Below are 23,010 nucleotides of genomic sequence, written 5' to 3' on the forward strand. Positions count from 1 at the left end.
GTTTAGAGCTCTGCTGGATGCTGTATTTTTAATAAATCTCCGTTTCATTCCATCAGCTTCAAATAAGGAAACATCCCAAGGATGGTGATAGCACGCTGGATTTGTTGCTATCTGCAGAAATTAGTTCCTATAAATAGTTTTCCCAGGCTTTTTAAGACACAGCTGTACCAAGTTTCCCCCAGAATCAAACTCGCCAAGGCCTCGATTCCCTGCATCATTTGTCACTTGCACAAAGGTTGTGACAGGATCCCAACACCATCCCGGGCTTGTTCTGGAGATGCCTCATCACACATTTTAATCTCATTATCTGTAAAGATGGAACACCATCTGCAACAAGCTTTTAAAGCATTTCTTCTGCAGAAGCAGAATTCAGCGATGATAACGAGATTCTGCGAGCATGACTGGATAAAATTTTAGCACGTTAACCATGACCCAAAAAACAGTGCCATGGTTTAGGAGGAGGACTCAGAATTGCTGGAATATAGTACAAATCTCACTCCAACCCCAACATGTGCTCACTACTTCAGCCTTTCCACACAACCTGTCAGCTGCAAAGAGGGATTTGACAAAGCCAGGCTAGATACCATCAGTACCCACAATAATATCCAAAAAATCTCAGGCTCGTAGGGATTTCTCAAGTTAAATCCTGCAATGAACTAAAAGAGAAGCAGCAGCTCACTGACTTCCCAACCTAAATACATAAAATATTTTAACTCTGCAATCAGGATTTAAATTCACACCTGCCAAGTGAGAGATGGAATGACAACACTGGAGCAGAGACAAGCTTGGGTCTGGCATGGGCAGGGTTATTGCAGCTTACAGAAACTCATCACGGGATTGGTGCCAGGCACACGGATGATGCTGGGAACAGATTACTGGGAGCAAGCAGCCAGTGAGAAAGGTACCCAGGACACATTTACTCTCCTTTAAACAAGCCTTGACTCACAGAGTGTGCTCAAGAAGGCAAAAGAGGTTTGGATTAAGAATACTCTCCCCATCAGAAAACCAAACGAAAGAGTAAGAAAACATAATTCATTCTTCAGATGTAGTAAATTATAAAAATAATTCCTCAGTGAAAGACAAAATTGCTGCTAGGTAGTGATCTCCTCTACAATGTCCTGCTTGAAAAACTACAAATTCCCACCAGCCCAAAAACTCGCCTTTTATTGTGCAGAATCAAGAGCAAGGGCAACCAGGGGAGAAACTGCTCAAGCAACACTGTACAGGCAGCTCACTGCATCAGAGGTCAGAATTGCAGGGTTCTGTTCTTGTTCTGACTCATCCCTTTAATATTCACACTCCTCAGGACGGGAGCTCGCGAAGCACAAATGCATCTTTGCACAAGACTTTGTATCACAGCAATGAAAAACAAAACACGTCTCACATTTATCTCACACTCATCTCCTTGATCCTGACACAGCCTGTGCAACCCAAGCCCTGCTAAATATCCCCCTTTTACAGGCAGAGGCACTATTAGTGTAACTAAAACTCAAAGCAATTCCATTTTTAGTGTTTTGGAGAGCCTCAAATCAACGACAGAAATGCAGAGTGTTGTCTAGAAACAACATTTAGGAATGCCAGCCACATTTTTGGTTTGAACACCAAAAGCATGTTATGAGCTGCAGGTCCAAGTGTGAAGAGACAGCCCCAGGGTGTGCAGACACAGGTTAATTAGCAGAACTAGAACATCTGGATTGCTGATAAATTTCTGTCTTGTAAACACATCAGCAACCTATAAATAAAGAGTTGTGCTATCAGAGATCTTGGTATCTACTCAAGAGACAGCATGTAAATTTTTTTAACCCTAAAATCACCCAGCATCTTCACAACTGGCTCTTTTCATAAAACTAATCTAGAAACACAGAATTTTGAATCACACCTTGGTTTAGTGCATTATTCTAGGGAAAGCCTGAAGTCTCCCATCAACAGAGAAACCATTTTGGACACATCTGTTTTGAAGCTGAGCAAGCTTTGACATTTACATTGTTCAATTAAATTTCTGTGGAAACTGATCTCACAACTTAACAAAAAAGATCCATAGAGAGAGGTTTTCATATCCCAACTCAACTTGAAAGCAATTCACATTTAAAACCATCTTAAAACTGACTAATTTTAGAACCATTATGCAGGTACTACACATGTTAAATAATAACCAGTGTTCTACCTCTCCTAAAACCAAAGTCCAAAATGTGCAAGAGCAGAAAGATATTATTTTTTTTTCTATTTTCAGTCTGAAATCTTTGAAGGCTTCATGGCTAAGAGTGCTGAAAAAGTGAGGTTTTATCCTATGTTAACAACTAGTCCAGGACTCATTACCTTGCTTCACATAGGCTTTGACAAGACTATAAATAAATAAAATAATAAATAAGTAATTGGCCATGATGGGGTGTGAAGAACAGGTAAGGGAGGCTGAGAGTGTGAGGTGGGAGCAGGCTGGCTGCTCTGGGTCAGGGACACACCAGAATTAGGACAGGCAGCTGGAAAACTCAGCAGGACATCAGCTCCTGAGAGCAGCCTTCAAAAGCATTCTCATGGCAACATGGGCTCTGCCATTAAAGCAAATTAATAAAATATCAAAGCTGGGGGCCAGGCAAATGTTAAAGAGTGGATTTGTAGCTTCATGCTTTCCTTAGGAATGCACAAATTAAGATGGTGTTCCTGCAAAAACAAGGAGGCAAAGACACACAGACAAGTCGAGGCTAAATCAGGAATTAAAAGCAACAAAACCTGCAAGTTTTAGATGCTGTGAAGTCACACAAGGCCAGGGTGCTGCCCACCAGGGACAGATCTCAATGAGAGAAACCCCAGAGCCCAGATTTCACCCAGCCAGCAGCCAGAGCAGCTGGAGAGAAGCCAAGGGACCCGAGTGCAGGGGGTTCTGAAAGGGCTCATTGACACGGCCCACACGCCCTGAGCAGCACAGTGGCCTCCAGAGCCACTCCCCAGCCCGGACATGTTCTTTCCAGTCCTGTTTCACAAAAGACTGAAACTTATTTCCAACAGAAGCGTTTTGTACTCCATAATTCAGTGATATTTCCTGATGACTGGTTAGCACAAAGCTGGGGCTGGTTGCTTCACAGATTGCATCTGTTACCCTGCATCTCACCATCAGGGCAGAATGCAAGCCCAACGGCACAGAGGCACCACAGAGAAAGAAATCAGTCTGGTTTTCAGCTCAACCTGGGGATAAATAATTTGCCCATGCAACAAGAGCTTCAATTATGGCTTCTATTTTTTCAAAATATAGACGAAAAAATAGAGGAAAAAAAAAAACCCACAAGCTGAAAGGCAACTCAAACATTTTCTTACCAATTTTACAGCTCACACGACAGAAAATACCTCTTGATTTTCTCAAGCAAGATCATCCTTGTTCCCACCAGCCCTTTGATTTCAGAAACCCTCATAATTCAATTAACTGCATACAACAAAACAACCTCCATGAAAGGATTCATTCACCCTAAAACTCACTGGGAACTACAGACAACTTGGCTCCAGGAGTGAATTTCTGCTACCACAACACACAGCAGAGCCATCACCTGAGCATTCTGTGCACACACAGCACAGCAGGAACAGTCCCACACCAAGTGAGAAGGGTGTACCTGAGGAGAATAAGTTTAAGTGTTTAATTTTCTGCTCCATTGATAACTATACCCTAAAACAAGAGGGGAGGGGATGAAAATAAATCATCTCCTTCTCATTAAGCCTGGCATAACTCTGCTGAGGAATGGTGCTGTGGGTTTTCCTTACAGGGTCAGCAATGTGTGCCATGGTAAAATACATAAATTATTTCACAGGGTGTATCCATGCTTGACACAAGCACAGGGCATGAAGCCATTCTCTGAGCTTCCTAGGAACCAAGGATTGCATCTCCTCACTTGTGCCTCCTAATTATCGTTACAAGAGGTATCTGCAATGAGAAATTCTTTTTGTATGATCCATTTAATTGGCCACTTTCTCCTCACAAGCATGCAGTGAATGCTTCAGGTGGTGCTCATAGCTCTGTCTGTCCTTACACGCAGCCATAACAAGCAAAATTTAAATTATATCAACTATTTATGTGACAGAATATATTTGTGTAAAACTTCAGGAGATCTTATCGTGCTATCAAACTGAAATTTCAATACTGAGCTCCAGCAAATAATTTCCACTTCAAAAAGTACATCTGGAAAGTGAGAGGATAATATGTGCACATATCAGCACATCTCGTGTCTCTCTAGGTTACTAAACCTCCTGTATCAAGGGCAGCTTGCTTTACTAAATATTAATGCAGAACTCTGCATAATATCAGGCTTCAGTTATTCAGAGGATCTCTGAACTGCAAGTAAAAATAAGCATTAAAGCCCACACTATTAACTACAGATTAAGGTCAGATCCCAACAGTTGTTCCATATAGAAGAATGTAATAGATAAACATCCACTGACCGTGATACTGATCCCTTCTACAAAGCAGATTGCAAGATCCAGGCTTTAAAATTTTTAAGAACATTTATTAGCTCAGCATGAATGCAATCCTTCACTCCCACAAAGAGTGCAGAACTGGGACAAACTGTGTTTTGGGAGTTCTGGAAAGGCATCACTGAGGCACCTGCTGGCCAGCCCAGTCTGCATTCTCTGCTCTGCAAATCTGACACTTCTAAGATTAACCCCACTGATTTTTATCACTGATTTCCTTTTCATTTGGCCATGTTAAATGTCAAATGATCCAATGTCTGACACTGCCCTTTTAATTATTACAACCAAAGCTTAAAGATGACACACTCATCCCCTCACCCCTTCAAAGTGAGGCTCAATGAAACACAGGAAACAGTAAGAATTCAAAGGTCAATATTTGCATAAATGGAATAAAAGCCAAGAAAGCAAGAATTATTAAAAATTTAATTCGACAGTAAGTTCTACAATTAGCACTCTGTCCAAGGTATTGATTTAAATTACAAAATAAGCTTCATAGACAGTGCTGAGGACTTCATTAAAAATTACTGAACTTATTTATCAATGCTTCTTTCAGAAAGCTCATTATAAAAACCTGCACAATCCCAATTAGACCTCCCAAATGCATTAATGATATATGAGGTCTTTTATTCCCTCCATCAATCTTAGGCTACACATTTACTTATATAATCAATACTCCAAAGTTAAGGAATGTCCATAAATTCACAGCCTTGCATCAATGAATCTGTTCACTCAACACCCTCTGACACAGAGTCCCCGTCCCTGTCAGTCACATTAACCAACCAACCACATTTTATTGCTCTGTAATCAGGATTCAAAAGCACTTGAGATGACAGGAGCAATAAAAACCCTTGAGACTTTATATGTCCATTATGGTGCCTGGGTTGTTTAAAAACAGGAGCTGCAGTTGCAGCCTGTGCCTATAAATATGCACAGCACCAGCACAGAGCCAGGCCAGCTCTGGGTGCAGGCAGGAAACAAAGGAATCCGAGGTCAAAGCCCCTCTGCAGAAAGCAGGGCAGGGATGCAGCGGTGACAAACGCCCGTCCTCCCTCTTCCCAAAATAGAAATAGCTCTCTCAGCAAATATTTCACAGTGCTTTAGGACTTTTTCTAGTCCATTTATGAAAAAAGAAACCTGGACAAGGCATATTGAGCAGGATGTCAGGGTGAGGTATTTGTGCTCCGTTATGTCTGTCCAAGGTATCTGAGCAGTCCCAGGCCTGCAGGGATTTGCTGCTTGCTGGACTTTGAGGAGAACCCCTGACCCTGACAGACCTTGCCTTCAGCACATTTGTTGTCAAATATCCAAACCCACAGAAGCCATGTAAAACCTCTATTGCCACAAACCCTCGGTGCAGCCCTGAATAAAACACGAGCCTTAAATGTTTGTAACATCAGGCATTTATATTCTGAAATGAAAGTGACACCTGGCCTTGTACCAGGTTTAATAATATACAAGAAAATTCTGTTTTTGCAAAGGGTTCAAAGAAGCTCAAGCTCAATTAGATCATCAGCACTTTATATAAACTTGACAACTAAGCTGTTCCTCATTACACAGCATCAAGAGATGCTGACAAGACTTGGGTTTTGCAGAAATCTTAGAGATGAGCTTTGCTGCCTTTTAGGAAAACAAGGGCAGGCATCAGTTTTACAGCTCCATCAGGCACACCTGGGTACCTGAGGCAGAACAAAACACTTGAAAGAACTGCTCAGTAAAACAACAACTGGCAAGAGCACACAGGGAGCACCAGATCGTAAAACCCTCTAATGCAAGAGCCTGCTGTGCAGTTGGCATAACGACTGCAGATCCATTAGGAAACAATGCAGCTTCCCAGGAAAATGTATCAAACATCTCCACCACTTGCACTTCAAAACCCTCTCCAGCACTACACAGCTTTTTAGCGCTCCTTTTCAGAGGCAAATCAGGGAAACTGCTGCACTGGGGTGGCAGCTCCAGACACGGCAGGAGCTGTGCTGGTGGCACCAACACACGGGTCAGAGCCAGACAAGCAAAGAGCTGGAGGCCCCAGCACAGGGAGGAGCTGGAGAGTGTCCAGAGGAAGCTCCAGGATGAGCAAAGGGAAGGAGCAGCTCTGCTGGGAGGAAAGGTTGGGAGAAGTGGGATTGCTCAGCCTGGAGAGGACAAGCTTTGGGGTGACATCACTGTGGCCTTGCAGAATCTGAAGGAGCTCCAGCAAAGATGGAGACTCTTTACAAGGGATGGAGGGACAGGACACGGGGAATGGCTTAAAACTGACAAAGAATAGGTTTGGATGGGAGACTGGGAAGAAATTCCTCCCTGTGAGGGTGGGCAGGCCCTGGCACAGGTGCCCAGAGCAGCTGTGGCTGCCCCTGGATCCTGGCAGTGCCCAAGGCCAGGCTGGATGGGCTTGGAGCAGCCTGGGACAGTGGGAGGTGTCCCTGCCCATGGACACCTTGCACTGCCCATGGACACCTCACACTGTGGCACTGGATGGGCTTTTCAAAGTCCCTTCCAGCCAAAGCCATCCTGCCATTCTGTGAACACAAATAAATAAACTACCATTAAAAAAATACCACTTTTTCTCACTGATCTACTGAGCTAAGAATGATACTTCAGGAAGTTTTCATATCTAACAAAACACAAAATTCCCCAGGGTCTTTGGGCAATTGCCACAGCTGTGTGTTTGTCCTGGCCATACACTGCATTAAAAACACCATAAAATACAGTTTAACTAAGCTGCACAATGAGATTTATTGAGCCTTTGCTGTGTTTTACAGGTTCACAGCTTAGGATCTCTCAATAAGATCTAAAGGAATTCTGAACAATATCTAGGCATCAAACTCCTTGAAACAGACCATAAATGAAATCATATTTTTCTCCTTTCTTTCTGTAACCTTGCAGTATTTGTCTCAATGGCACATACACAGAGCAGAACTGAAAAACACCCACCAGAGGAATGTACCTATTGCTTTCTGCTGCATCCACATCACTTGTTTTAACAGCGAAGTTTCACTCTATAAAATTACATCCAGCAGATGTAATTTGCAAAAGCTGATGACAAAAAAAAGGAAGATATAAAACTGACATACTTGGAATAAGCTTGGAATTAATTAAAGTTTGCAAACAAGACAGGAACAGTCCAAAACCTAATTCTACAGCACATCACAAATTCAATCAGCTAACCTGTCCCAATGGAAGAACACAAAAATAACTGTATCTACACTTTAAAATAAACTTTGCTGCTTAGTCTGTTTCTACGTTTATCATTATTTTGTAATATTTTTTATGGGAACAAGTTCAGGGAATTGCTAGGCTGAAATCTATTTTATGCAATTCTGGAAGAGGAGAGAAGTGGAGCTGCCCAGAACCTGTCAGCACCACGCAGGGTGTCACCTTCAGACACATAAAAATCCTCTCAGGATCAAAGCCTGGATGCAAGAAATGGAAAAGTATTTCAGGTAAGAGGCTCTAGGGAACAGGAGAGGTCACATCTCTCCCAGGGAATCAGGAGATGCCATGGAAAGGCACATAGGGTGATACAGGAGCAAAAATAATTATGAGGGGGATTTTTCCCAACAGCAATGCCTTAAGAAACAAGGAAAACTGAAAACCAACCCAATAAAACACTGATGTACACAATCACTTTGCATAAAATAAGCATTAATTTCTGCACTCTCAGAACGTAAAGATTCACTTTTTATTTTGGTTTGGGTTTTTTTTTTACTATTAAAGGCCAATTTCTTGAGAACAAGATTACTTTGACATGGATTCTGGCTAATCCTGAGTAAAAACCAAAATAACAAACCCACACAGACTAGAAGCTGAAAGAAGAGAAAGTATTATTCCAACTCCTTCTTGTCCATGAATAATGGCTTGTTTACTAAGAAGCTGAAACACCACATTCAGCACACATTCCAGGGAAGTTGAAAATGCTGATAATTTCAAAGGAAAAGGAAGAGTGTGCTTTGGGAAGAGGGTTACATTGGGAACAACCTTCAGCACTCTTCAAAATGAGAATTTCTATCTACAGTCCTTACCTTGGATATGTACTGGTCCAAGTACATATCCTAAGTTTCAGCAGGAAACTAAGGAAAATCAGTGTTTAAACCACTTTTGAGCCACTAATTCTTTTTAAACATATTCTAAGTAGCCACCCTCATGCACACCCTGGTGTCAAAAGCCAGGCACACAGAACCCAACTTCTAAACATCTGATCCTTGTAGATTTTGTATTTGAAAATGTCAAAAAAAAACTGTCACCAATATTCAATTGTGTCATCAGTGTAAGGATCATTTAGAGAGATAAAAATGTTGAATTCTCAGCAACACAATCTTCATAAAACTCTGCTTCAGAATAAATTATAAGCTTCATTTAACTATATGGGAATGCTTGCAGTGTATGCAATACTGAGAGCTGTATACAAGTTTTTAAATTGAAGTTAAAGACAAATAAGGAGCAATAGCTGCAAATTCAGTTAAAAACCATTTTTTAAAATATAAGCTATTTTCTTAGCAAGAGGAAGACAACTTGACAATTGCCACACAAAGCAAATAAAGCCCTGAATATGCAATTTGTGTTGATCACTGTCCATCCACTGACACTTCTGACAGCGGCAGAAGCTCTACTTGTAAATGATGGCAAATCTTCTAAATCTTGAAAGGCCATTGTATAAAGACAAGCATTAATTAGACTTTTGCAGCTTCATTTTAAAAACTAAGAAGTAGCGAACTAAGAGCAATAATGGCTATATATTTTGTGTTTCTGGATGAATATGCACTTTTAGTTCAAGAAGTGTGTTTCTGTCAGTCTAAATCAGAAATAAAAAAGGACATTTTGTAAACTAGACAGGACAGATTAAAATAATAATTTCAGTAGACTTCTACATTAATAAGGACACATTTCAGACTTCTAATAAAGCTCACTTGATGAAAAGATTCTAATTAATACAATAATGTGATCTCAAAATCTAAATTAAGCCAACTAGAATATAAGCTGATGAAAAAACCTACATGCCTGCAGTACCTTAAAGTCTATATTATGTAATTGCAAAAAAGAACAAAAAAACTTCACGTAAAACCCATTCTAATTAGGAAACCAGAGCAAATGACACTGCAATGCACAGAAAGTTACATATGCATATGTTTGGGTGTCGGACTTAAAAGGTAAGAGTTATAAATCATATTATTTATGGAAGGCATTATTCAAAAATAGCTGCAATTGAAAAATTAACAGTTGATAACCAGCTCCAAGCACTCCCAGCCTCTGCAAGCCTTCAACAGGCACTGCTGGAAACAGTTAGAATTAAAATGTTCAGCATTTTGTTCAGCACAAGAATTTAAAAACACTTAAAGGGTAGTTTCTGTTATTAATGACACACAAGAGAGTCCTTCTCTCTTATATTTTCATGCTTTCTGTTGCAGATGGAAAAGCTGAGGAACTGAGCCTAAAGTATTTATTAAATAACTTATTATTTTTACCTCTCACCCTAAAGAGGAAAAACCCACAAAAGCAAACAAAAAAGAAATAATTATCAATGCATCCCAACAGGGAATTCTGTTTTCTTCATCCTCTTGTATCTTTCTTTCCAACGTTTCATTAAATTCTGCTGGTGGCATTCACAAAAATCTTGTATAAAATGAACACCCTATGTGGCTGTGTAACAGCAGCTGATGTGCAGGATAACCAAGGGAGAGGGGAAAATTAAGAATATGACAAACTTTATCTTGCCCAGGCCTCAAACTGGTTTATCTGTCAGCTGGGGATGAGCTATCACTCCCACATGCTCAGTGAGAAGCTGAAGAGCTCCATGGAATTACATCCAGGGCACTGGAACAGTCTCCTGACTGGAACTCACTGCTGGGATACCTGACCAATGCCAGTAAGCAAAACAAACTTCTCATGGGAAGGGTGAAGATGGTTTTACTCTTGAAATGGAATATAAAAAATAAAAGTTTGCTGCAAGGTAAGGTTTAATTATGTTTGAGGTTTGATGAGCACAGTATCACCAAGGAAACTTTCTAGGAAACAGAAGTGCAACTCCGTATTTATTTATTTTACTGCCATGTTCAGTGTTGATCACACATTTAATTAAGTACATTGGGAATCACAGAATCATTTAGGCTAGAGAAGACATGCAACACTCATGCAATGATATGGGTTGGAGGGGACCTTAAAGCTCATCCAGTGCCACCCCTGCCATGTTCAGGGACATTTCCACTGCCCCAGGCTGCTCCAAACTCTGTCCAGCCTGGCCTTGGGCACTGCCAGGGATCCAGAGGCAGCCACAGCTTCCTTGGGCACCCTGTGCCAGGGCCTCCCTATCCTTTCAGGAATTTCTTCCCAATTTCTAATCCAAGCCCACCCTCCTTCACTCCTGTCACTGCACACCCTGGTGACAGCGAGTCCCATCCTTAACACTGCCAATGGCACCACGAAACCACGTCCCCAAGTGCCACATCCACATCTTCAAATGCCTCCAGGAATGGTGACATAGCCTGATCTCCTCAATATTGAACTTTTGTGAAAGCATGTGATTGTAGTAACAAAGAATCCTCAGCAACACAGAGGCACCTTCCCTGTCCTGCCACAGTGTCCTGCTGCCCCTTCTACCCAGCTCAGACAGCAAATCCCCCTCCCAGCTGAAAGCAGAACCTGCACATCTGCACTGTCAGGCAGTGCTCCAGCAGGAACACATCTGTGGAGGAAAATGCTGTGAACTAAAATCTCAATTTCAGGGCTTTTATGTCTGCTGAGCTGCAGTGGATCCAGGAACCAAAAGCCTCCAGCACGTGCTCTGCAGCACCCACAGGAGAAGCTCCATGCTCCAGGATCACCCAGCACCACAGCCAAAGCTGGGATGGACATTTCCAAAGGGTTCTCCAGGTCTGCACTCTCAAAGACTCAGGAGGTTCACCCATCACTGCTGTTCTCAGGAGGAACTCACAACATGGGCAATTTTTCAAAAACCTCTCAGAGCTCACCTGCAGAAATGGGAAGAGAATCTCAACTTTCACAGGCATCAGCAATTAATGGCACCTTATTTCCTCATAAAATGGGTCAGATGTTGCAGAAGTAAGGACAGCCAAAGGAGGGGAGGAACAATAAATAGAAGCTGACAAGACAAATGCACAACAAGCATCTTATCTGTGTGTGTGTATGTCAAATTATCTGCAGATGAGTAAAATTACTGCCCTTTGAGAAGGAGCCCAGAAACACAAAGTCCACAGATCAGGCTGAGGGCAAAAGGCCAAAGGAAAGGACAAAGCAGAGAGAGGAATCATGGAAACTCTGTGCAGATACAATTTATGCTCTCAGGTGCTGTTTATTCTTTTGTTTGGGTTGTTATTTTTTGGGGACTGTGTGTAACTGTTTGGGTTTTTCCTCTGGGGGTTCCATTTTTGAACAGATACCTCCAAGTTATGCACACAAAAATGCATTAAAGCAGCTGCTGGAAGTGTATTTTTACTGAATTCCCATTTCAGAAGATTTCACGCTGACTTTCAAGCTCCACAGTCACAGCCTTCCATGGAATTAATTTCTCAATCTCAGGCTTTCAGCAGCATTAGTTAATGTAAACTGTAGCACATGACTAATAAATAATATAAAGAGCACAAAGGAAAACACCCACATTGTTCAAGCCCTGGTCTGTAATACCCCATCTCACCACAAAAATGATAATGATACAAGAGAAGCAGTTCTGGCAAAGAAAAGGGAACTTGCTTTGTGTCTTGTCCACCCTTTGGCAAAAACATTTCCAAGTAAGGAAGACAAATTATTTTTATGAGAATCAATGCTGCAATGCAATAGATTTATTTTTTTAGGTTACAAAGGAAAATGAAGATTGTAAAAGGAAGAAGAAACTGTAGGGGAAACACAACCATCAGGATGGAAAACCAAGAATTAAGCCTTGATCCAGACACAGAAAAGAATAAATGGTGCTGCTCCTACTATAAATATATCAGCACTGAGGATTGATGAAAACTCTGTGTGTCAGCCAGGTTGGAAATGGTCAGAGTTTTCACCGGCTCAAATCTTCAGATCACAGAACATTAAAAATTAGTTTCTCAACCAAATCACTACACAGACCACTAATAGAACATTTTTAATGAAAATATATGATTTAAAAATGAGGAGGCACCAAAGGGTTCTTTGGTATTTGTGTTGTAGAAGAGAGGTCAAGAATCATCAGATAAAGGATAAACAATACAGAGGAAATGAAGTGCTGGTTTGATGTGCCAATGTTACAATATTTGAGTATTAAAAACTGACAAAATGTCCCCATTTTCCTTTCCAGTGAAGGAATTGCTGTAGATGTCTGCCCAGCCCAGACTCGGCATGGCACAAACTGTTCCAAGCAGCTTAGGAACAATGGAAGGTAAAATTCAACATTTAGAGAGAACTGATCTGAAAATAAATTGAGGGAAGACAGGAAAAAACTGTGGAAAGAGCAATAGTCGCCCAGATAGGGAAGCATAATGATCTGCTTTAATTGATTTCTCTAATTTTTATTTATGTAAATTAGGGAACACATGTGAAACTCTTCCTTAGCTCATTACTACCCTAAAGCCAAATGTATTTCACAGCTGAACTACAGCAGAATATTGCACTTCAGTAGAGCCTGCAGCAATCATGTCAAAGAGGGAAAACTTGCTGTTAATAACTACCAATTTTGACCCTTTAGGAGAGAATGAACAACAGACCCTTGATCAGGAACATGAGCTGATCACATTTATATTACTGTAACTAAAAATATTTCTGCCCTGAGGAAATGTGCTGAGCCTTCAGTGCTGAACTTAAAACAACCTCAAAACCTACATAAATACATGTTCTACAATGTTTGCTCTTCACATCTTAGTGAGTTCCTATTTGTTGATGTCTGTTCAGCAGAAAAATGTTTCTCACAAACCCAACAGAAAGAAACAAGTATAAGTTACACTCAGAGTGGAACAGCCTATCAAAAGAATGATGAAGCCAAAATTTAACTTAATTGCTTGCTTAATTTAAAGCAGGCTGTCTCAAAAGAGGAACTTTCATAGTGTGGCAGATTGAAAAAGGTTTCAATTATTCTGTTTTTCACATTGCTCCTGCAGTATTTCCAGGTGCACATCAGAGGAAAGCTTTCAGTGCTACAGACAGCTTGCTGGCCTGCTTGACAATGCAAGAAAACAAAACAAAGCCGAAACTTCCTGGAATAATCCTCCCATCGTGTTTGCACTGCCACAGACATGATCAACAGCAAAAGCAAAACAGCAGAATGAGAACTCCTGCTTCACAAGCACAATATTTAAAATACTTCATGTTTCTATAAATCAACAACAAACCACAAATATGAAAAGGCAAAATGCTTTCTAAGAACAGGAACAAAAATTGTACAGAATCCCAGAATCACTGAGGCTGGCAAAGAGCTCCCAGACCATGGAGTCCAACCTGTGACCAATCCCCACCTTGTCACCAGCTCAGAAACTGAGCCCACACCCAGTCATTGCTTGGACACTGTGGGATCTCAGCACCTCAGGACTGAGGTGTCACCGAGAGCACCCTTGGGGGCTCGGGAGTCCTGGAATGTTCCAGAAGTGTCTGGTGGCTGGACTTTGATCCCACACAGGAGACGACACCTGTATGAGGACAGGAGGGTTTCACCGGGGTGAATGGTGAAGGGATTGGTTAATTAGAGGGTGAGACACAGGGTTTAGGATTTCTGTACAGGGGGGTTTAGAGAAGTAAGATGGAGGAATTGGGGCGTGTCCTGTCCTTCTTCTTCTCCTCCATCTTCTGTGGTGATGGTGGCACTTTGGGATTGGTCATTACTAAAAGTGCACCGGACAATAAAAATAAAAAGGATTGGGGAAAAATGATAAATATTGTACACGTAACCATGGGTATAAAGATAGGTGACCGCCCGGAGGGCAGCACAGTGTGCTCATGGCTGGCTGCTGAGCAGAGCTCTGTCGGGCCGAAAGAAAATCTTTTAGATAAACAATTAATAAACACAGAGACCGAAAGAAGAACTGAAGCCTCTTCTCGTCCTTTGAATCGCGGGCTGCCCCAAGGCCACCCCGGGCCCTTCCAGGCCCTCCAAACAGCCGAAAACCGGACAGGACACCTCCAGGGATGGAGACTCCCAATCCCCCTGGGCAGCCCCTCCCAATGCCCGACCACCCTTCCTGTGAATAAATCCTGCCTGAATCCCATCCCTAGGAGAGCATTAATCCAGCTGAAACCTTTCAAGCTCATTTTCAAACCCACACACGGCCAAAACCACAGACGTTTCCCACTGCTACTTCATGATCCCAAACGCTCTTCTCTAAAAAACTTATTTTCAATCAGAGTTCTGTCTCCTCTCCATGAACTAACACATGTCTGGCTGCAAACCTCAGCAGTCTGAGCTCCTGTTTGCTGGAATATTCAGCAGCCACATTAAAATGCACCCATTAAGAAAGACAAACTACTTAGGATGTGGACTGTCCCTGGCTGAGCATTTGTGTGGTGATAATGCAATTGCACCTGACCCTCTGCCACATTCAGGGCATAAAAATCACACCAAAATTTAATTTGCTGTCTTTTGCAAATTCATCCGGATCCCATAAATAAGGAGGTGGGAAAAAAGATATTGTAAAATGTTTTAGGAAAATAAATTGAAATAATTCCCTTCAATTCTAAAGAGCTCATTTAAATGTCTTCATGTAATGCTGAAGCTGAACACTACAGCAGAAACAGACATCAAAACCTGAAAACCAAAGTGACAGCATTCAAGTGAAGACAGGATCTAAGCAATTCCAATGAAAAAAAGTATTAATGGCCCAAAATCAGATCATTTCACTAGTTTAAATTCTACTAAAATCTATATTAAATTATTTTGTTTGAGGACATCTAAAAATAAAACTGGACACTTTTATAATGGAAGTTTAAAAAATATATATAAAACCATACTGTATTTGCTGCAATACTTAAAACCTCATAACAACTAAGAGCTTTTTTTAATTGAAGAACTCTAATGCAAATATTGCTAGAATTGCAGGTTTTTATAGTAGACACATCATTTGAGTGCAGTGTGTGACTGCTGTGGGCCTTCCTCTTCCCCTTGGGATCAAAGGCCAGAAGAATTTCAGACAACTCTGGAAACAACAAAACCCCCAGCTTTGAATTCTGCCTGACATCAAGCTTGTGTCTAGTGGGAGATTTACAACACTCTTGAAAACAGAGTAGAAAAGGCTTTTGTTAATGGAAACACTGAAGGACCAAGAGCCCCAGTCATGCTAAGAGCTGTCACTGCAGTGTTCTTTCCTTCATGTCCCACTGAAAATTCCACTTTATTCTCCATTTGTCATTCTTCTCTGTAAAGACAGCCACTTCATTATAGAAATTAGGCTTCCTTTCTGCAGCCTGTCTTCTTGTTTCAGACTTTTGGTTTTAATTCCTCGTGTTCTCAGTAATTTTGATCACTAATTTGGCTTTCCAGCTTTAACTGGTGACATTTTAGACAGAAGCTTCAGAAAGCTGAACTGAAAAAACAGTGATTCAGTGGCTTAACTTTATCCTGGAAGTTTTATTTTTCCAGAGTATTATCCCAAGAGTATGAACTAATTAATTTTGAACACAAGTGTAATGAATGATGGTTAAAAATCCCCATTGCTTAAACTTATCAGTGCACAAAAACCAGCTTGCTTCAAGCCATGTAAAACCAGAATATTTCTCAGAGATTTACTCAAGAACACAGACAAACCCACTGGAAACAGCAGGCTTTAAAGAGGAAGTGTAGGTTCTCACTCTGATACAGAAAAAAGTCAAATTTGAACATATTTAGATTCCTAAAAAGTGTCACTTCTGAGGCATTTAAAACCAAACAGAGCTGCTCTACTGCTTTTACACTTGGTTGTGTGCACGAATGGCACCTGCAGGGGAAACAAGAGTGAATGAGAACTTGAGCTGGCTCTGTACACATCAGTCCTCAGCAGCACAACTGCTCCCAGCTCACAGAATTACAGCGTTAGAAGGAATTCCAGGCACAGGAAAGGAAAATGAAGAGGAAAGGAAATGCAAACCCCTGGAGATGAGCAGCCACGCCAGGCTGGATCTGTGGCCAGGGCAGGGCATCCTGCCCAGCCCGAGCCCCCAGCTGGGAGACAGGAGAAAGTCAAGCTGCAAAAGCTAAGCTGGATCACTGCACCATCTAAATGCAGCCCCAATTATTTTCTGTACACCAACAGAAATCTGTAATGAACCTCTAAACAATTCCTGAACTAGGAACCACTGAGCTGTCCTGAATGAGACTGGGGAAATGCCATTCCATTGCCACCTAAGCACTGCTTTGGATGTGATGGATGGCAAAAACCTACAAAATTTAGTATTAATGTTTTGGGGCACAGAGGAAAAATCATGGATGTCTGCTCACCTCCATCAGGAAACGCCGTGTGTGTCTGCAAGGCTCAACTTGCAGAAAGAAAACTTATTTATTGCTAATCTTTAAAAGGCATCAGGCTTTGACACGCACTTTCTCAGAGGTTTAATTTCAAAAAGCATCAGCTCACATCAACTTTCACAAAAATACCACAGGACCCATCATTTCCCTAACTGCTGTGTAAAAAGCAATGTTCAGGAGAGTCAAATGTGCTCTAAGGCAAGAGCAAATACTCATCAGGAATGCCATGAAAGAGGGAAGGAAAGGCCAGCTAATGAGTACACAACACGCAGCTGCAGCAGAAGTGACAGGGAGAAGGTGGGGAAGGGAGAGGAACCACAAAAAGCCTCATCCTAATTAAGCAAACATATGACAAAGGAAAAAACCTGCACTGGCTGGGTGTGGTTATTTCATGATTAAATGCTAAATAATGAGAAATATTTGGCAGAAATACAGGCTGTGTGAGACTAGAGCATTTACAGTTATACTACAGCAGCTTTCAGTTTCTCAAGGTTAGCAGGTTTATTAAATCAGTGATTTTATACAGGTGGATTTTTCTTTTTTGTAATTCAGTATTATACAAGACAGAATTGTCTTGTCCTAATACAGAGATAAAGCCAAAGGTTCTCCTGAACATGCATTGTATGAAAATGAAAACCAGGGACTTTGGGTTATGAAAAGAAGCCATATGACTAAAAAGTGAATCCATTTTCCAAAACGCCCACACAGACAAGAGCTTCTGATGAGAAAAATGATCTCTGCAAAGCTAAATTGCACAGATTATTTCCATGAAAAGTTAGAATCTTGCGGATTATACGATATTTACTGTGCTGGGATTTAAAAACAAAATCCACCAACTTTTTATACTATTGCAGTATGAATAATTACTTGATTTTTTCAATGTAAATTATATGAAAAATAATTACTTAATGGAATAATTGCCTTCTTTTAGAATTCACGTAGGCAATGATGCTTGCTTGGTTTTTCCAGGATTGTTTCTCTCTGGCTGCTGGTGAGTTTTGGGTACCTTTAGACTGAGGTGCCACCCCCTGTGTGTGCCAGCAGAGCAGCTGGGGCTTACCTTGGCACTGGAATCCTTGCTTCCCAAATCCCCTGTGGAAAGAAGGAAAAGGAACTGCCTTAGTACGTTTGGTTTTAATTTCTACTCAGTGATCCCTAAAAACACAAAAATAGCTTCATATTAAATTACCTCAGGTTTTGCTACGACAGCAACAGATTTTCAAATACACAACACAGACCAGCCCACCCATTTCAAAGCAGAGAACAATAGCTGTCACCAGCTATGTAATTTCAGCTTCTGGCAACAATTTTTTTATTATTATTATTTTACAAGCTATTTTGGATCTACAATTATCATCATCTGTGATTGCTGCATAATATTTCAACTCGTTGAATGCCACATGTATATTTAACAGCCACGTGAAATATTCCAAGTTCCAGCAAAGGCACGTAAAACAAACCAGACTTGGGGTTTCATCCAGATTTTGGGATTACAAACGGCTGTTGTGAGGCTCAGCTGGAGTCCAGCCGTTTGCTGTATGGAAAGCAAGCAGGTGAAAAGTTTTGCTTGTTTCAACAGAAATGAGAAGACAGGCCCCTGATTTTCATAGTGATTATTCTCCAGCTTCCTTGCTCCATTTCCATAACGAAACACAAATGTGCGTGTAGCACTTCTGCAATGAACACAATGACATCCAACACATTTTGTACCTCTGGCAAACTCCACTGCTGTGGATTTATTTGTTTATCTTTAAGCATCTAACATTCTCTTCCCACAAAAATAACTGTTTTGAGTATCCTGCCTCTAAACATTTCTCTGCCTTTTTCTTTGCAGCCTGTTTTTCATCTGGAGAGCAGGAGCTGCTCACACTCAGACAAAAGCCATGAGCTGGAGAAGCTGTGTGCAATTAACACCATCGAGCTTAATTATCAATTTTATGCAAATGGTTTCTTAAAAAAAAAAGTATCAACAATTTCTCCACTTTTTGTTTATTTATTTATGGAAGAGACAAAACCTTCAGTGCAGTGTTCCTTCAGGAAAAAGCTGAAATGACACAGCTTAGAGCATTTCTCTACATTTCTCTGCACAAGTTGCTACTTCTTGTTATTATCAGCAAACCTGAACCAGGAAAACCAGGAGAAAAATCAAATTATTGTTTGCTTGGCAGCACATGTGCCTATATTGTCATTCTGATGCTTTTACCACTCATCTTCACAAAACTCAAAAGCTGGAAGCGTGGAAATGCAATCACAGGAAAGCCGATGGCGGGACCAAGAACATGAAACAGACTTGAGATAATTTTTAATCCTTTGAAATAGACTTATTTGCAAATATTCCTGTTTTATCTCCTCCAGAAGCACGGCTGTTGCTCAGTGTCTGAGCTGAACCCCTGCAGAGCCGCAGCCCATTCCACTCCCACAGCAGTTTCAATGTAATTTTTAAGTAAAAAGTCTTTTAAAAAATATCAACAGTCCAGAACCAAAGCAGAGAGGTGAAAGTTGCTGAAGAGGAAAAGGAGGCACTAAACTATTTTATAAATATTACCTGATGAAACATACTCCAAGGAAAAGAATCTATCTGTAAATTTCATTGAAAGGTAGTGTTTTTTAAACCTTCCAACATTGTTAATTGACACAAGTCAATTTGGAAACACTCAATGGTGCGCGATGGTTGTTTGAGAGCGGCCCATCTCCAAACCAGAAAACCAAACAAGTTTTCGAGGTGTCAGATGCTCCTGTAAGGAATGTGAGGAGTTTCCTCCGGCTCAGCAAGCACGACAAGACAAGAGCACAGTGCTCTTGCCACCTGTCAGCCACAGGATACCCTTTCAATTCCTCTCATTGGTGACAGAGCTCTGCTTTGTTTTATAATTGTGCTGCGGGTGCGCACAAACACCGCTCGCAATAACCCTGCAGAGGTTTTTCACACCTCCCAACCCATTCTGGTTTAGATTAACTTTGAAGCAGTTTTTGAAAGTCTCTCACTTTTACCACACCCAACTTCACTTTTTAATTTTTTTCCCTCAAAAAAAAATGTAAAAGAGAGACAAACTCAGAAATTTGACTTGTTTCTTGCGCAGTCTACCATGTCAGCTTTCCTTCCTCACTCTGTGAATATCAATCATTTCTGGCACAAGCACAGTCTTTGCTTCAGCTTGCAAGCAGAGGAAAACTGACAGAGGAAGGAAAAGGTCCGTGTCCAGACACATAAACACACATGAAGAGAGCAAGAAGCGTGCCACAGACAGCCAGCTGCGTGCAGACCCTTTCACAACTTGGGCCAAAATAAATCACAGCTCTCGCTTTCGGCACCCAGAGCTGCAGTGCAAACTTGAGCAGCGCAGCACGGCTGGAGCGAGGTGAAGGAGGGGAATCCCGAGCTGTTTGTGCAGGTCCAGGACCGCCGAGGCTCCCGCGGCTCCTGCCGAGCCCGGGCCGCCGCTCCTCGCTCGGAACGGGGAACGGGTACGGAACGGAACGGCCCGGCCTGCGCGGAGCTGCCGCCCTGCCCCGGCCCCGCACGAACCCATGGGTGTACTTTTCCCTACCAGCTCAGCAAGGAGGGTGTTGGTAGGGAGTTTTCCTGCCCTCTCGCGCAGGAACACTTCTCTCACAAAAACCACCCCTCCCTTTCCTCGGCGTGGAGCGGAGCAGCGGTGTCACGGTGCCTGCCCGGCCTCGCTGCCCGCCCTGGGCAGCAGGAGGGAGCAGGGCAGGCACTGACCAGGAGTTAATGCTGGGGGACCCGAGTTCAACAGCCCGGTCTGGCACGGGCACCCTCCGTCCCAGCGCGGCTGTGCCCGTCTGAGCCCCCCAGCCCAGCCGAGCACAACCCCGAGACAAGGGGTGAGAAACACAGCTCTGGACCGTGTGGGAAGCGATAACCCCAGTGCGGGACTCCAGACCCTGCTGGTCTCTGCGATAACCCGAGCGCCGGCAAGTTTGGGGGCTCCCACCGCCCCGAAAGCGGGGTGCGCCCAGCCCGGGGCTCCCCGAGCGGCGGCAGCCGCACACAGCCCGCCGGGACGGGGATGCGACAGCGCCGGGGCAGCGAGGTGACACGGGGGGGGGTCACCCCCAGCGGGGTCACCTGCCCGGCCCCGGCCAGAGCGGCGGCACCGCGACCCGGCTGCCCGGGGACGCGGCGGGTGGGCGGGGAAGGGAAGGCAGGGCAGGGACGGCGGCTCACCGGAGCCGGGGCTGCCCGAGGCGGGGAATCCCCGCGGCGGAGCGGGCCCGGGCGGCGGCGGGCGCGGGGGGAACGCGCGCCCCGGGCTCTCACCAGATGAAGTCGGTGCAGTGGCTGCAGAAGGTGGGCTGCTTGAAGAAGCGCGCGATGAATTTGTGCTCCTTCACCTCGTGCACGTTCTTCTGCCTCAGGGCGCCCTTGCGAGCGAAGCGCCGCGCCGCCTCCGGGTCGGCGCCGGGCTCGGAGCCCGGGAACACGTCGGCCATAGCGCCTCCTCCCCACCCCCCGCCGCTCCGGGAGTCGCCGCCCCGACGTCCGCCCCGTCCGGCGGCCGCCGAGCCTCTGGCAACGGCGGCGCTGGGCGCTGCCTCCCGCTCCCAGCCTGACGTCGGAGCGGAGGAGGATCCCGAGCCCTCTCGCCGGCTGCTCCGCCCGCGGCTGAGCGAGCGAGCCCCCGGCCGGGGCGGGGCGGGCGCGGGGCCGCCCCCGCCGGGGAGCGCCGGGGGAGAACGGGGGGGCGGCCGCACCTGCTGGCCCTCGTCAGCTCCCGCAGCGCGCCCCGGGGCTCTTTCTCTTTCACACACACAGCCCGGGTGCTCTCACGCACACTGGGGCTCTCGCACACACACCGGCGCTCTCTCTTGCACACGCACCGGAGCTCCCACACTCACCGGGGCTCCCTCCTGCACACGCACCGGAGCTCTCACACTCACCGGGGGCTCTCTCGCACACACACACCGGCTCTCCCCGCTCACCAGCTCCCCCCAAAACGCACCGGTTCCACTCAGGCACACACCGGTTCTCCTCTCTCTCTCTTTCTCTCACATTCACCTACACAGGCTTCCCTCACACACAGGCACGCACAAAAGCTCCTCTCACTCACACGCGCACGCTCAGAGGTTCCCTTAAACACGCGCACAGAATCTCCCCTCTCACTTTCTCTCTCTCTCCCCCACACACAGCCGCACACAGAGATTCACTCCCGTGCCATGCACAGACAGGGGATCCCCTCGCACACACACACAGAAGGTCCCATCTCAGTTTCTCTATCTCACACACACAGAGGTTCCCCTCACACCCCCGCACACAGACCGGCTCCTCTCACTCCCCAGCTCCCTCCATGCTCGCACAGCAGCCAGGTCTCTCTCCCGCTCACACACCCACAGCCCCAGGCAGGTCACACACACACAGTTTGCCCCGTGTCAACCATGGAAACCCACACACACAGTTTGCCCGGTGTCAACCATGGAAACCCACACACAGAGTTTGCCCGGTGTCAGCCATGGAAACCCACACACAGAGTTTGCCCGGTGTCAGCCATGGAAACCCACACCTCCCCTCCCTGCAGGCAGCAGCAGGACCGTGACTTCCATCTCTGCTTCCATCCCTGCTCCCTTCTCCCGGCCCGGCACAGCCACCTCCGTGTCACAAAGCACGGGGAACCTGCTCCTCGCCGCTCCCGGCCGCCTTCACCACACACTCTTCCTGCACCCCCCCGAGAATCGTTATTCCTGCACCACAACAAAGTGCAGCCCTGTGCTCTCCCCCGCACACCTCTCCCCTTCCTGCCGCTCTCAAAGGCAGCCGCAGACCTGTGAGCGCTGAACCGCCTGCATCTCTCAGCACCACAGGATGTCCTGCTGCTGTGCCATAGATCTTTATGTATCAATGTAAATATATGCAGTAGTTCTTATTTCAATAGAAGATCCTCAACAAAAAGTGTAGGAAACATCCACCAAGTCTCTTTCATTAGGGCATTCAGCACACACACAACAGACTTTTACCTTGGTTTTATGTCATCAACAAAAAATAATAGACCTGTCCATCTTCCCTTACTCAAATTACACACAAAATATTCCCAACTCCCTGGATACAGAAACATCTGCCCATGGCATCCTCTCATATTAATACACTCAGAAAAATCATGACTATGCCAACATAAAACCACAATATATACATAAAGAAACCA

The 23,010-nt window shown here is 44.1% G+C and overlaps 1 protein-coding gene across 3 annotated transcripts in view; it reads right to left on the bottom strand.

Moving 5' to 3' along the window:
- Positions 1 to 21,588, bottom strand: part of PRKCA (protein kinase C alpha) — a 152,045-nt gene extending 130,457 nt beyond the window's left edge. For 2 of the 3 annotated variants that reach the window (XM_074554900.1, XM_074554899.1), the window contains exons 1-2: positions 21,135 to 21,588; positions 17,913 to 17,944 (exon numbers count right to left, since the gene is read on the bottom strand). In XM_074554900.1, the coding sequence (XP_074411001.1) occupies positions 17,913 to 17,944; positions 21,135 to 21,307 (205 nt within the window). In that variant the 5' untranslated portion in view covers positions 21,308 to 21,588. The remainder of the gene's footprint in view (positions 1 to 17,912; positions 17,945 to 21,134) is intronic. The other variant, XM_074554901.1, reaches the window with a different exon arrangement.
- Positions 21,589 to 23,010: the final 1,422 nt, after the last annotated feature.

This window comes from Zonotrichia albicollis, chromosome 19 (genome assembly GCF_047830755.1).
Source record: "Zonotrichia albicollis isolate bZonAlb1 chromosome 19, bZonAlb1.hap1, whole genome shotgun sequence".
Lineage (NCBI taxonomy): Eukaryota > Metazoa > Chordata > Aves > Passeriformes > Passerellidae > Zonotrichia > Zonotrichia albicollis.